This window comes from Thunnus albacares, chromosome 16 (genome assembly GCF_914725855.1).
Source record: "Thunnus albacares chromosome 16, fThuAlb1.1, whole genome shotgun sequence".
In the NCBI taxonomy this organism is placed as follows: Eukaryota; Metazoa; Chordata; class Actinopteri; order Scombriformes; family Scombridae; genus Thunnus; species Thunnus albacares.
The window spans coordinates 1848459-1863461 of NC_058121.1; the positions used below are offsets into that span (position 1 = coordinate 1848459).

The 15003-nt window shown below is 38.5% G+C and overlaps 1 protein-coding gene across 1 annotated transcript; it reads left to right on the top strand.

Annotated features, from left to right (window-relative positions):
- Positions 1–4885: 4885 nt before the first annotated feature.
- On the top strand, positions 4886–7409 carry LOC123000027 (5-hydroxytryptamine receptor 1E). Its single transcript, XM_044377461.1, has one exon. The coding sequence runs from the start codon at positions 5010–5012 to the stop codon at positions 6144–6146; it is 1137 nt and encodes a 378-aa protein (XP_044233396.1). The 5' UTR covers positions 4886–5009; the 3' UTR covers positions 6147–7409.
- The last annotated feature ends 7594 nt before the right edge of the window (positions 7410–15003 follow it).

Genomic DNA, 15003 nt, shown 5'->3' on the forward strand with positions numbered 1-15003 from the left:
ACACTAACATGACAGTCAAGTAGGCTGCAATTAAAAACATCTGTCCCTTTTTTAAAATGATTCAGTTTCCAGCTTTGAAACAAAAAATGCTTTTGAAAGGAGCACTCCATCAACCATGACAACTAGACAGACATGTTAAAGTCTAGTTGGCTCTGGAGACTGCAACTTGTAAGGGAAAAGCTGTTACAAATTGGAGTTGTGGAGGTTGAAAGATGTAGGTGTTTACCATTCAGGGGGGGTCTAGTGAAAGATACTATCAAATTGCAATGGGAAGTGAATCCACATGACAAGTGAGACATCGCTGGAAGGCATTAGCTAAACTGAAGTGTCCTCACTGTCAACACCAGAAAACCTGATCAATCATTATGTTATATATAGAAATGAGGGGGTTTTTGTGATTTTGAGATTATGATTCACAGTGCATGCCAGAAAAAGCTTTAAAAAACCCATCAGCATTCAAGTGCTGACACACGTCAAATGCATGTCTCAGAGTCAGTGTGGATTTAATAAAATGGAAGCAAGATCAAAAAATACTTCCCTAGTGCTTTGCCCTTCAGTTAGGATATCTAGCCTTCTTTCATTGACTTTGACCATTATTTTTTATAATCTGTCTCTTGAAAGTGGAATACTAAATTGCAGGAATCATCTTTTAAAATTTTGAAACTGTCAGTTCAAAGTTGATGTAGATGTGTTAAGTTAAAACTAAACTGAGATTGGTAACATTTTATAATAATTCATCCTTCATAAAGAGTTTTAATTAAAACCATATTTGGGTAATTAATTAATGGTTAATTTTTACATTGCTAATGTTTTGTAGATCAGATACAAGCCGTTGATAGCAACAATGTTTGAGTTGCCAGGTTGTGAAAAATCTCTCTGGCTGTTGTTTATCCTCCTGCAGCAGAGAGAAGACTTGCTTTGTCTTTTCAAGCTCTCATGAAGGAGACCCCTGACCTTCTGAAAAAGTGCTTCAGATCAGAGTGAGAGACCTGTTACCCTTGTTATTAATGGTTTATTAACATTTATATCTGCAGACATGATGGCTTATTAGAAAGTGAGACACTTGTTACACTTTATTAATGACTTAATTATTGACTTGACTAAAATATCACCAAGGAGAGGTGTTTGTCATGCTTTGTTGTTCCAATTAATTAATAGCTGTAAAGTATTAGTAAATGATTTATGAACCGAACATCTAGAGCCAAAATGATTAGTTGACTCATCAATTAGTCAATTGAAATAAAAATAATTTAATGATTTTTCAAGCAGAAACACCAGCTATTCTCTGTTTTATATAATTCTAAACTGAATATCTTTGAGTTTTGGACTGTTGGTCAGGCAAAACAAGACAACTGAAGACAACATCTTGGGCTATAGGAAACAGACTTTTTCATAAATTATATATTTTACAGACTATTGATAAATTTTAAAAAATCTGCAGATTGCAGATCTGCAGCTAATCAATACAATCTCATCGACAGAATACATATTACTCAATATAAAATGCACAAAATGGGACTAGCAAACACAGACACTTGCTCACAATAGGCACAATGGATAATCATTTTCAGGCACTCTGGGCCTGCCAACCAGTTCACTCTTTTTGGGACACTACAACACAAAAACTCTCCACTGTCTGCTCGGAGACACTTCAAAAATCAACGTACCAAACAAATACAAGAACAGCCTGCTCGTTTCTCTAACTGTTGCCAAGAAAACAATTCTCTTAAACTGGAATTCAAAAAAATCAAAAAAGATTAACCATTGTACCAAGATCCTTTCAGAATATATAACTAAGGAAAAAATCACTGCTTACAATAACAGCAACATCACAGTTTTTAAAGAAAGATGGTCCCCATTCTTGTCCTTGTTGGGGCTGGACTAGTGCTACATACATTCCCACATTCCAACACACAGAACACATATTGCAACACACACATCACCTTGGAGACACACACCCATAGCACATTGTACTCATACTCACACACACACCCACAAACACACACACACACACACTTCTACAGATACACTTTACATTAAGATATTGTTGTTGCTCTCTTCTTTCTCTCTTCTCTTACACATACGTACTACCTATTACTTCTCATACAAACATCCAAATGTGCACACACATTATCCACACATACCCTAATTAATTGTAACTGCTTTACGTTATTGTCTGTGTGTCTGTCTGTTATGTCTATCTTATTTATCTTCTGTCACTTTTTTGTCACACTATTTCTCCAACTAAAAAAAATGCTTGTTGCTTGCTTGTTGCAGCCCTTCAAAAGTCAATAGTTACAACCTATAAACCCCTCATAAAGGTGACTTATTAGAAAGTGGCAGCCTGATATTTCAGATTTAAAAGGTAACTCAGTGAAAGAGTTCATCCCAGGTATCTTGGTCTCTTGTCAGTGTGTTTTTCCCCTGGGGGACCTGGCCATATTCACAGCATGCCACTGCTCTGGCCCACCTGTCAGTGATTATTGGTTCAGCTGATGTGTGTTGAAGAGGTTGTACAGGAGCGGCAGTCAACCATGTCCATCGTGACAGCTGCCACTGAACTGCTGTTGTCATCGAGTGTCACCACTTAGCTGCTCCAACACACCCCGTCCACCGTTTCCAGTCAGTAGTGTTTCAGCAGTATCTCATGGCTCCTCAAAGCTCACATTAGCATGTGTTGTTTGGAAAGCTGGGAGATTAGTTTGACATAGAAATAATACTTAAAACTTTTTTCAACTGAAAATCAATCCACTGCATCCCTGATATTATTGTAAAATACTATTGGGGAAGTAGTTCTTGGGTCTGAAAAGCAAAAGAAGTGCTCCTTATCCACAGGTTGATAGTGGCAACAAAAGAAGAGGAAGGGATTACCAGAAAATCAAGGCTTCACCTAGAGCACATAAGCTTACATAAAATACAATTTATATAAAATTAAATCATAACATAAAACCTTGAGAACAGCCATTAGCATCCACTCCAAACATCTCACCTCTTTGTTGTTGCAGAAAAATAAAAGCCTTTATTAATGATGCTTTAATGTCACATTCTCAACACAAGGTCCAACTCTTACTGTTTCTTAAACTTTCAACCACATATTGTAGTCATTTAGTTGTTATCACATGTGTATAGGATTTTGATCAAGTGATTATATATGCGCAGAGGCAGATCTGAACCCTCTATAACAACTAAACCATCGCCATGACAATTAAGCAACTTCCATCCGTAGAGGAAGGTTAGGAGATGTGGTTGAAAGCTTTGGAAATAACAAGTGGGTTGAACCCTGGGGTGAGATATTTTTTCAGGGTGATATTTCCAAGTTCAAGAATTAATATTTAAGCTCAAAATATGACATGCAGTGACTGTACATCAGTCTTCCTCAAGGTCAACCTCAATGCAACATAACTTTATTTTTGCCCTGATTAATGTTTATACATTAGAGTTCGCAAAGAGTGTGTTCTTTACCTCTTCATAGTAAAGTAGATGCATTTTGTCTTTGTTTTCAGTGATTATGGAATGTGCATAAATAGCTGCACTCAACCCTTCAATGACCGAACTGGACTCTTTATTGCAAAGGCACCACTGGGTTTAAAATGTTGCATTTCCATTCATGAACTATAGGATGTACCCCATTCCAAAGCATAATGTGGCTTACATGTTTTATTGTGTTATCTTGCCTTTTCAGCCAACATTTCACTAGAGGATAAAATTCTATTTGCTGAGATTTAAAAAATAATTGAGTTAGATCATCCATGAAATATACATTAATGTTCTTGGAAGAAAAGCCATCAATAATGTACAGTAACACTGCACCAGTATGGTCTATAACTCATATAATTAATGAACTAACTGCTCCATAATGACTCATATAAAACTTAAGAGACCTAGTTTATATCACTCATTAATCAAATCTGTCACTTGATCAGAGAACAAGGACTGACATGCTTTTACCTTGAACATCTATGTGACTAATGCCACCAAAGAAAAACACCAAATGAAAACACTATGCAACCATCCAACAAGCACTTCTGATGGAGTATACCAGCCAGTAATTAAATTAATAAAAATAAAATAAAGATTTTGTTATCAGGATGGTACTAGAGGAAAATTCAAGGCAGGCCATTAACATTAAAAACAGCAAATTTCATTACAGTCTTTGAGATTTTGATATTCCTTGAAAAATAGGCTTACTTTGAGGGGATTTTTCCTATGATTCCATTGTTATAGACCAAAATGTTGGACGGATGGATAGCTAGAACAACAGACTGACTGACAGACCTACCAACATGCCCTAGCACCAAATAGGGATTAATCCACTGCTGAAAATAGTCCTCAGAAAATGCACTATTTCCTCCTGTTTGAGTAACGTTTGCTAAAAACTATAGTGATCGGCTGTTTTTTGGGGGGAGGGAGGGATTACTGGGCCTTTTCAAAAAATGAAACTATATACAGTATTTGTGAGCTGAGGGGTATGACATTCAACACAGGTCCGTGGCTAGAATTGTGGAAGGCAGGAAAAATCCCTGTGTGAGTGGCAGGGCACCAAAAGTGTTGTACATCATGACTATGTGTAGATTATGCCATATCAGATGTCTTGGTAAACTAGGTAGGAAACAGGTATAATAACTTTCAAAGAATGCAGGAGCACTTAAGAATGGCAGACATGTGTTGCAGACTTTATTCCATAATCTAATATTTCATCAACAGTGGGTCATCTTTAGAGTTTAAAGGGAAAAGCATGACAACATCATTTTATAGGAACAAAATATATGAACTAATCTGTATAAAGTAAATCATTAATTGAATAAAATGATAAATAAAAACTACTACTTTTTGCATTCTTTGCAAGTTATTATACTTGTTTCCTACATTAAGTGCATTTTAGTGTCTTTTTATGGTTCCTGATGTACTATTTGCCTGTTTTGTCTGTTTCAGACTGACCTTTGACCCTTGAGAGAGCACTGTCTCCCTGGGAGCGATTCCAGGGAGGGACGGGCCAGGCATTGACAGGAATGGACATGGAGAGGTACCCAGGGGAGAGCACTGCAGGACCCAACATCACAAACTACACAGGCCCACCAACCAGTAGCCTGCAGGCAGTCCAGCTCACAGACAGTATGGCAGTGGTGGTGGTTGTTCTCGGGCTCCTCACCCTCCTCACTGCGCTCATCAACGGTGCCGTCATCATCGCCATCTGCACCACCAAGAAGCTTCATCTGCCAGCCAACTACCTCATCTGCTCCCTGGCCGTCACTGACTTCCTGGTGGCGGTCCTTGTGATGCCCATCAGCATCCTTTACATCTCCATGGAATCATGGTCCCTGGGTCAGGTGGTGTGTGAGTTGTGGTTGAGTGTTGACATGACCTGCTGCACCTGCTCTATCCTGCACCTGTGCGTCATTGCTTTGGACCGGTACTGGGCCATCACCAAAGCTATTGAGTATGCCCGCAAGAGGTCAGCCCGCCGTGCTGCCATTATGGTTGGAATAGTCTGGGTCATCTCAATTTTTATATCCATGCCGCCCTTATTTTGGAGGCAGAGGCCCAGCAGCAGCAATCTCCAACAGTGCATCATAGAGCATGACCACCTGGGCTACACTATTTATTCAACTATGGGTGCATTTTACATACCCATGTTTATCATCCTCATCTTATACTACAGGATTTACAACGCCGCCAAGACACTTTATCAAAAACGTGGCTCCTCGCGGCACCTCAGCAGCCGCAGCATGGGCAGTCAGAACTCTGTAAACCATTGCCGTGTATCCCACACTTTTTGCGTGTCAGACTTGTCCACCTCAGACCCAACGCTAACCACTGACAAACTCAACGCCACCATCCGCATCCCTTCCTTTGAGACGGACATGGACGGGCAGGATGAGAAGAACCAGATATGTACCTCACGTGAGAGGAAAGCAGCGCGAATCCTCGGCCTCATCCTTGGGGCTTTCATCATCTGCTGGCTGCCTTTCTTTTTAAAGGAGGTCCTGGTGGGACTGCGGGTTTTACAGCCATCTCAGCTTACCTCGGACGTCCTGACTTGGTTGGGTTACATCAATTCTCTTATCAACCCCTTGTTGTACACAAGCTTTAACGATGATTTCAAGCTGGCTTTTAAAAAGCTACTCAAACGAAAAGAACATGCATAGATTGGAGGTTACAACACCAAAGGGATGTATGCACCTTACTTGCAGTCTGTCTACTGGCAATATGGAGTGTGATGCTGTGTTTTTCAAGTAAAAAAAAGTTACAACTCAACAAACAATGTATTGCTTGTTTTTATCAATAAAATACTTCTAAATAATTATTATTTGTTCATTACCGGTGCATGCGTCAGCATTGTGTCATTGTGTCCACCAGAAGCTCTCTCATGAATTGACTTTTTTTTTTCCAGTTTTACACCACATTTTTATGCTACACTTTTAGATCTGGGTTGTTTTACTTATAGTCTATGTTTTTAACAAGGTAAAAGTTTTTGGCCATCAGCTGCTTGGTACTGCTTGCTACTAGCTAGGACTTGTTTTTAGCATTGGAGCTAGCTAGCCAATGGGGACTGCAGGTAACAGTACTGCTGTTTTTACTCTATGAACTTACCCTGTGAAGACTGTCTGCTGCTCACACACACTAACAGAGAGGTTACTAACTTCAAGGAAGATATCAATAGGCTCTCCGCAGAGCTGCGGAAGAAGGACTCCATGCTGTCCAGTGATATCGACATGGCACCCTGCACAGGCTAGGAAGATCTCAGCTACGAACTCCACCATCTCGGATACCATGCTGTGGGATCCAATGCACCCTCAGTCATCCACTTGCTCAACCCCCAACCCACAGGCAACCTGGTCCGAGGTGGTGGTCAGGGGTGGAAGGAGGAGGTGAGGTCTGGTCGTTTCACCCCCACCACTCAACCTGACAAATTGCTTTGCAGCGCTACCAGACGAAGCTCCGGACCACCCAGGTGATTCTGGCCAAACCTGCCCAGATCCAGACCATGTCCCCACTGGAGCGTCTCACAATCCTGCTGACTGTCCAGCAGTATCTGCTCCTGATAGATCCAGTGGTTGTGGTGAGAACCTCAGTCAAAGCTACGCCACACATGTCCTCTGCTGCCACTGTCCCTGCAGTGAAAATCACTTAGCTGCACTCTCTGGATCATGGCCATCAGTGTCCACCTTCGGGCAGGGCTGGAGGGTCCTCCAGTTGTGATTGTGGTGGTTCTCATGCCAACTCCTCATCTCACTCTACTTCAGTGGGGCAGTGGGCCAGTTCTGCGGCAAATAAGTTGGCTCCCTCTATATCAACCAACAGCCAGGTAATCTGCGCTCTTCTGTGCCTCCAAATAGCCGGGTAAGCCTTGTGACATCATCCACAGCAGATCCAAATATCCTGGTTATTGGTGAATCCATTGTCATACATGTCAGTTCCAGGTTAGTTAAAACATATAGTACAAAAGTTGCCATCTGTCCTTAACAGGCACACCACTGTGAAGCAACTCATCATTCATGCTGGATCGTATGATGTCTCATGTAAAGAATCTGAACTGCTGATTCTGACATTGTTAATCTTTTTAATGTTATTCGATTTGTCACTTTAAACTACGCAAAACTAGGTGACGCCTGTGGGTTCAATTGTGCATGTGCAGGGCTCAAATCTAACAGCAAGCGGCAGCAGCGTCTATCCTGCCGAAAAGCAAAAGAGTTCAACCAATCATAGCACCGGATTCATTCCCCCCACCTTCACCCAAATATGAAGCAGGGATCATGATTGACAGCTGCGTCCTTTCCCTGACCAATAAGTCATTTATGGTCAGCAAACCTATTGAGGATAATGACCTTGATGCTCTTTTGCGTGAGGAATCACCCCTGAAATTATACATTTCTGCACACTGCAAGGCAGGGTAAACGGGGTTGGGAAGTAGCAGCCATTTCCTCTGATTCTTTAAACTGTCTTCAGGTTTCACATGGAGAGAACCAGAGCTTTGAATATCTTGCTGTCAATCTACAGTTTGACATTTCAATTCTGCTTCTGATAATGTACTGACCACCTAAATACAACTCTGAATTCATGAGTGATTTTGCAGATCTGCTATCAAATATCTGTATTGACAACACCGAAGTAATTATTTCTGTTGATTTCAACATTCACATTAATAATTCCACAGCATCCGCCACACAGCTTCCACACATCGCATCCGCACAGAAACAGAAACCGCTGTTTTAAAGGTTGTTAATGACATGAATATCAACAGTGACAATAAAAAAAAACCTCAGTCCTAATACTCCTAGACGTAAGCTCTGCATTCGACACAGTGGATCATGGGATTCATCTGGAAAGGCTAAGTAATTTGGTGGGTCTGTCTGGCACGGTTCTCTAGTTCCTGCCTGCATAACTGAGATTTCATTGTCACACATGGAGACTTCCACTCCAACAGGCACAAATTAGTGTGTGGGGTCCCGCAGTGGTCCTCTTCTTTTCAATCTACATATGCTTCCCCTTGGTTACATTATCAGCAAACATAACATCAGATACCATAATTATGCCAATGACACGCAGCTTCTCATATCACTCTCAATGTGATGACCTCCAATCCATAAACTCCCTCATCAGCTGCTTGGAAGAAATCAACCACTGAATGGCAGCAAACTTCCTTCAGCCGAACAGGGAGAAAACTGAGATTTTGGTTGTAGGTGCTAAAGGCCAGAGACAGCTGATTTGTGAGTAGCTGGAGTCCAGATCACTAAAAACAAGTGACCAGATTAAAAACCTAAGAGTAAACATAGATGATGAACTCAGCTTTAAGAACCATATCAATAGCATCACCAAGGTTGCCTTTTTCCAGCTCAGAAAATTTCCAGAATCAGAGGCTTTGTCAATCTGACACAGAGAAACTCATGCATGCAAGTGTCATGAGCAGGCTTGATTATTGCAATTCTCTGTTTATGGTTTTTCCAAACAAAAGATAACAACTTATCCAGAACTCAGCTGCACAAGTTCTAACCAGGACAAAAAAATCAGACCATATAACTCCAGTCCTCCAGAACCTTCACTGGCTACCCGTTGTTTTCAAAATACAATTCAAAATCCTCCTTTTGGTTTATGTGGCACTTGCTGGTCTGGCTGCACAGTACATCTCAGACATGCTGTCTTGTTTATAACCCCAGGAAACCTGTCCAGCCACAGGGTGGAAATCTCCATGTGCCTATAGAGCACTTAAGTATTTATGCACATAAAGAATGGAATAGTTTGCCTGTTGAACTTACTCCAACACTGTGTTCTTTGAAAACCAAACTAAAGACCTTTTTCACTTGAGCATTTTCTTAAATGAATACACCGTGTTTGTATGGTATCTATGTGTGTTTTTATGTGTATGTGTGCATGGATGTTTCTGTTTATTTTCACATTTTGCTGTTTTATTTTTTTATTTTTGTTTTTATGTAAAGCACTTTGAACTGATACTGTATGAGATGGTGCTATAGAAATAAATTTGAATTAAATTATTGGAAAAACATAACTGTCATTCAAACATGCAGTCTAATATTCATTTAAGCTATAATACTTATACACAAAATCTTGACTCAAAGATGAAACCTAAGTAATCCATTTTGACCACTTCTCAACAAATAGATCTTTCTGGGTTCTCTTTATAAGCAGTGCTCTCTTTTACATAAATATTGCACACAAGGTCCATCTATTCATCAACACAAGGTATTTCTTTCTTCAGCCATCTCTTTCTATACTAATATCAAATCTTCTTTTAAAAGACCATAAGAGTGTAATTTCTTATCAATGCGCCCCTACCCAGATATGGTGTAATTTAAACCAGACTGCCTTTCGTTGATCCTGTGGAAATAAAGAATGCATGACTCGTTTCATCTTGGAAAACAATCTATGGCTCATTTTTCCTTTTTGAAACAGTGCAAGCAAAAACAAAAGCTGGCTGGTGTGAGCAGAACAAGACTGAACAGGACTGAACAAACCAGCATGAACAGAACAGAGGATCCAACAAAACTGAACTGAAAACCAGGACTAAAATACAAACTGAACTAATGAGGGAATGGGGAACAGGTGACCAAACTGAGAACACGCAAGGTAGGGCAGGGGAGGAGTGCAGGAACACAGATGGGAAACAGAGCAAACAAAACCAAATCCCATAAAACACAATCCTCTTAATAACTAAGACTGAGTAAGCTGTGAGTACACACTGAAATAAAAACTAACAAGTAAAGGCAACTAAAATATTATAATGCCATGTCTTTTAAAGACACACCAAAACCAGAAGACAGAAAACATAAACTTAACCCATAAGTTCACATATCCCAATATTAGATCTCTGTCTATTGACTTAAAGTGAATAACAGAGCAACATAAGAAATGACTCCACAAACTGACATACATGAAAATAACTTAAGTACAGAAGTAATACTTCTCCCACTCAGTCCAGTCCTCACAAAACCGAGAGAAAAAGTCTGAGGACATCTGGTGGACTGGTGGACAATGGCAACTAAGGAATATGGAGTCAGACTGCAGAGTCTCTAGACAAGCATCCTTTTGTTTCCTCTGTGACAATAGCATCCTTTTGTTTCCTTTTTGACAATAGCATCCTTTTGTTTCTTTTTTGTTTTAATTTTAGGCCACTAACACATGAGCTGATAAAATACTACAGTAGTGTTGGTGCATAAGAAAGAAAAATCAAGTGAAGTATGTTGTATATTTTCCATAAGAGGGCTGTTTTATGTAACTTGCAGCTGTTAAGTCATTGCCGTCACACCAGAAAATGATTTTATTTTTTTTAGTGAATGTGCCTCCATATTTTTGATCAACTTCTGGTGAATATTTATTATGTCCCTCATATTATTTTGTCTCAAGTATTGTATAATTTATTGCCTGGCCATAAGTGTAATGATAACCATTATATAAACTCTAAAACAAAAATGAACACTTACTAGAGAGAAGATGTCTGCATCTGAAGTAAGGATTCTCACATCTTTGTAAGGTTGGCCAAGTGGCCAAGGCACAAAAACTGTGACAATATTCACTTATGCAGTCCAGGTGTATTTATTTACCAGTGGAAACTAACAATCCCATGCAGCAACATGTATGGTGCAGGCCTGACAAAAAAAAGCATAAAAATAATACTAAAAAAGATATAATAAATAACTAAATGCAAAAACTGTGAAAAGCAAAAAAAGGCTGTAAGCTATGTCACTTTAACTCTTGGACCCTTGCAGCTCTCCACACTGGCCTGCCTCTGTTATGACCACAACTGAAAAAATCTCAGGAACTCCAGCCTCCTCCTTTATATCAGCTGGGTCCTACTAAGAGACATTGATTAGTATTTGATAATCAAGTATCCCACAGGAGATTAACACCTGGTTCACAAAATATCCAAGCATTTACAATTGAATTACAAAACATACTACTACAGCATTTAAAGAAAAGTAGGAGAAATGAGAGGAAGCAGTAGAAATAGAAAGGAGGAGGACATTAAATCAAGGAAAAGGTTTGGTCATACCGGTCTGTACAGTACAATAAACATAATGAATAAGCATGCTACTGGTAGATGTGAGCATTGCAGACTACAGGAAATGGTAGAGCGTGTATTTTTATACTGTCCTATGATACCGTTTTAAAAACATGTCGACTCTCTGTGCCCTCTGACCTTCTACAAATCATGTTTTGTAGCTTTTAGTCTGTTGTGTACTGTAGCAGAGAAAAGACAAAGGTATTAGTTAAAGGATAAACTCATTTGTACATGAGTTTGAATGTTAAACAGTGTGTTCATATGCCTTTAGGGTTGAGTTTTGGAGAATCCGGTGCCCTCACAGGACTACACTGGAGAACTGTATCTCACTTGCAAAAAATAATACCAATGGTGAAGCTATTGATCAGAATTGAATATCAAGTTGATGAGAAAACAGGATTCAGGTCAAAAGGTCATAGTTCTTTTGAGTACCACATGGAAATAGTTTTGACAAAGTAATCTCAACCCAAAGTCTACTTACTATGTTTTTCAAAGCTTTCAACCCCACTCAAAAGCTTGCGACAAAGCTAGTAAGGTGATCTAGAGTTAAAGAGTATCTTCACACCAGGCTGGAAAGCTGTGACACCATCAAAACCTTGTGACATCACCCAACAGCAGGGGGAGAAGTTCAACCACTGTAGGTCAGCAAAGACAACACAAGATTTTCAAGGAGTGTTAAGTTACTCTTTAAAGGGTTGGGTCATCAAAATGACAAAAAAAAACATGCTCTTTTACCTCCAGTGGTATCTGCTCATGCAGACAGTTTTGGTTTTATTAGGCCAGGTTTTGACATAGCTGTCCCTGATATGTCTGCCTCCCCCTAAATACAATAGAGATGAATGGAATTTGTGGTTATTCTAGTTTGTAGCAGTTTAGATTTGCTACAAACTATCAAACACATACATTTTTCCTTGTTACTCTGGATACTCTGAATAGACCTGTCGGACAGTTGGAACTACTACCTGCCAAAGATTAGTCCCCATGAAAACCATTCACAGTAAGGTCTGTGGATTATTTAGAGTAACATGGACACTGTGTGTAAATTGTTATTTTAAATTTTTCAGTTCTGTGAGCATCACAAAGCAAATTCCAATCACGTTCACTGTACTGGGATGGAGAGACAAATGTCCAAAACAGATATCTCAAAAGCTGAACAATGTGCTTTTGCTGTTGTTTTAATCATTATTTGGGTGAACTAACTTTGAATGTGATTTTTTTTTTTTAAAAATCATTTAGCTCTGTAAAAGTTTTTCTCTTCTAAAGTCATGTTTAAGTAAGATGTCCAATAACTCAAGAGCAAAAATGATTTAGTTACATTTTTGAAAATTGCACATAGCTTAAAACATGGAAATTCCTTGTGGTATAACATATATGACTTGCACTGCTTCATTACAGTCAGCAAGATATTCACTTTGAATAAGTCCGTGAAGTTAAAAGTTTACTTCTTACTACTTACTTACTTACTAATATTTAAAATAGCTTAGATAATAGATAATATTTTTCAATGAAACTATTGAACTGCTGATAACAGCAGTCAAAATATTCATTTTGAAATCTGTTATACGTGCAGGTGAAGAAACAAACCTCACTGTTGTTTACTGGCTACAGGAGTTGATGAAACACTAAAGTCTGTAACTTCATTCAACATTTTACCAGTCAACTTGATTTTTCTAAGAGAGCAGGAGCTGTAAATGATTGACTAACAAAAACAGGTTGATGGAACTGGTAAGACAACTTCAAGTCAACATTGAGCAGCTTGTGTTTTGTTTGGTGGTTGATGTTGGTTTTCCCATGTTTCCTGTAAATCATGTGTCTCTGTAGTCAGTTAGCTGAAATACTTTCCCAAGAACACACAAGCAGAATGTTTCACAATCTGTTCTGCTGAGTGTGAATCAGTGGCTGCCAATACAAATATACAGCTGAGATTTCCATTGTTACTGTGGTAAATGATATTGTGTAAATGGATGAAATATCAATCCCAAATACCCAAATTTTACTTCAAATGCTGACATTTAAAGGTACCGAAATGTTTAGGACCACTGTATTTTTCTCCTGTTGCTAACCATAGAGTTGTATTCAGTGACAAACTCTTAAAAAATTGTAATTTAATTTAAAAACATCACTAAAATCACGTAGATGGCCACTTTTCAATCTGCAAAACATCATTAAAAATATAAATATTGCTTTTCAGATGTGATGTCAGCCAATACTGATAGTACACCAAAATGAGGATGAGTATTGACCTTTCAAAGCAGAATTATCACTTCAACAAGCCACAAAACACTTCAACACACAAAAAACGCCTCGTTAAGTCATATGTGACACAAATATTTAACAGTTGACCAGTAGACTATTTTAAAAAGGTCAAAAGGGTCAAATGTTAGGATGCTAACACGCTGATGTTAATAATAAGGTATAATGGTAACTGTAATCATCCATCTTAGTTCAGTGTGTTAGCATATCAACATTTGCTAATTAGCACTAGACACAAAGTACAGCTGAGTATATATAGTAAATATAGTTTGTGTCATTCAAATATATGAATGATATATACTATATGTAAGCTATAAGCGAATTTGATTTCTAAAGTTCCTATTATTGATTGAAGCCCTCACTACAATCCATTCTGTTCAGCTTCCAGTCTTCCACATAAAATCCTCTTAACTCCCTGATTTTTGATGGATCCTCAGAAGTGTTAGATATGAAGGACGAGCTCAAATCTGCAACATGGACTCATGTAAAAAGAGCTTATCTTATCCAGATAACTCCGGCCCTGGGTGGAGAAGCTGTTGTGGAAGAACTGTAGCCACTACAGCTGCAGTGGATTCACAATATAAGAAGCGTCATGTTAACCCAACATCACTGAGAGGAGAAGAGCTCACAGAACACAGGATCACTTTAGATTTACTTGTTTTTTATTGAATTCAACACCACACCTTTAAAAGACAGTCATAAATATGAGCAATAGGCTAACTGTATGTAAGAAGTAGTACATTAGGTAAAATCAGTACATAAAATAGTGCCTGTAAACATTAGTTACTGTTACTATTCAATGATATGGTTGGGATATGGACAGAGTTAACAATTTATTACTACAGCATCTTGTGCTATCATGTATATTATATGGTTATATAATATATACAAATGATATCTAAGCATTCAACTCATCACATAGAAAAAAAACATCCTCATGTCTGCTATTTATTCTTTTTAATCAGACAAAATAATTGTCATAGAACATAATGCCCCATTTGGTTATGAGGAATAACTAATTGGATTATCAAGATATCAATTCTTCAAAATGGATATTTGGAAGTTTCCTGCACTGAAATTGATAAATGGTGATGAATATTTACTATATATATTATTCAAGATGATAAGAAATATCCTAAAATGTAATGTTAATTTTATTTTATCAAGACTTTATCCTAATTTGGTGACTTATGTAGTGTTTATAAGGGGCTTACTTTCTTACTTTTCTTTCATAG

Coding starts and splice junctions, on each gene's coding strand:
- LOC123000027 (XM_044377461.1), top strand. CDS start 5,010: ATGGACATGGAGAGGTACCCAGGGGAGAGCACTGCAGGACCCAACATC.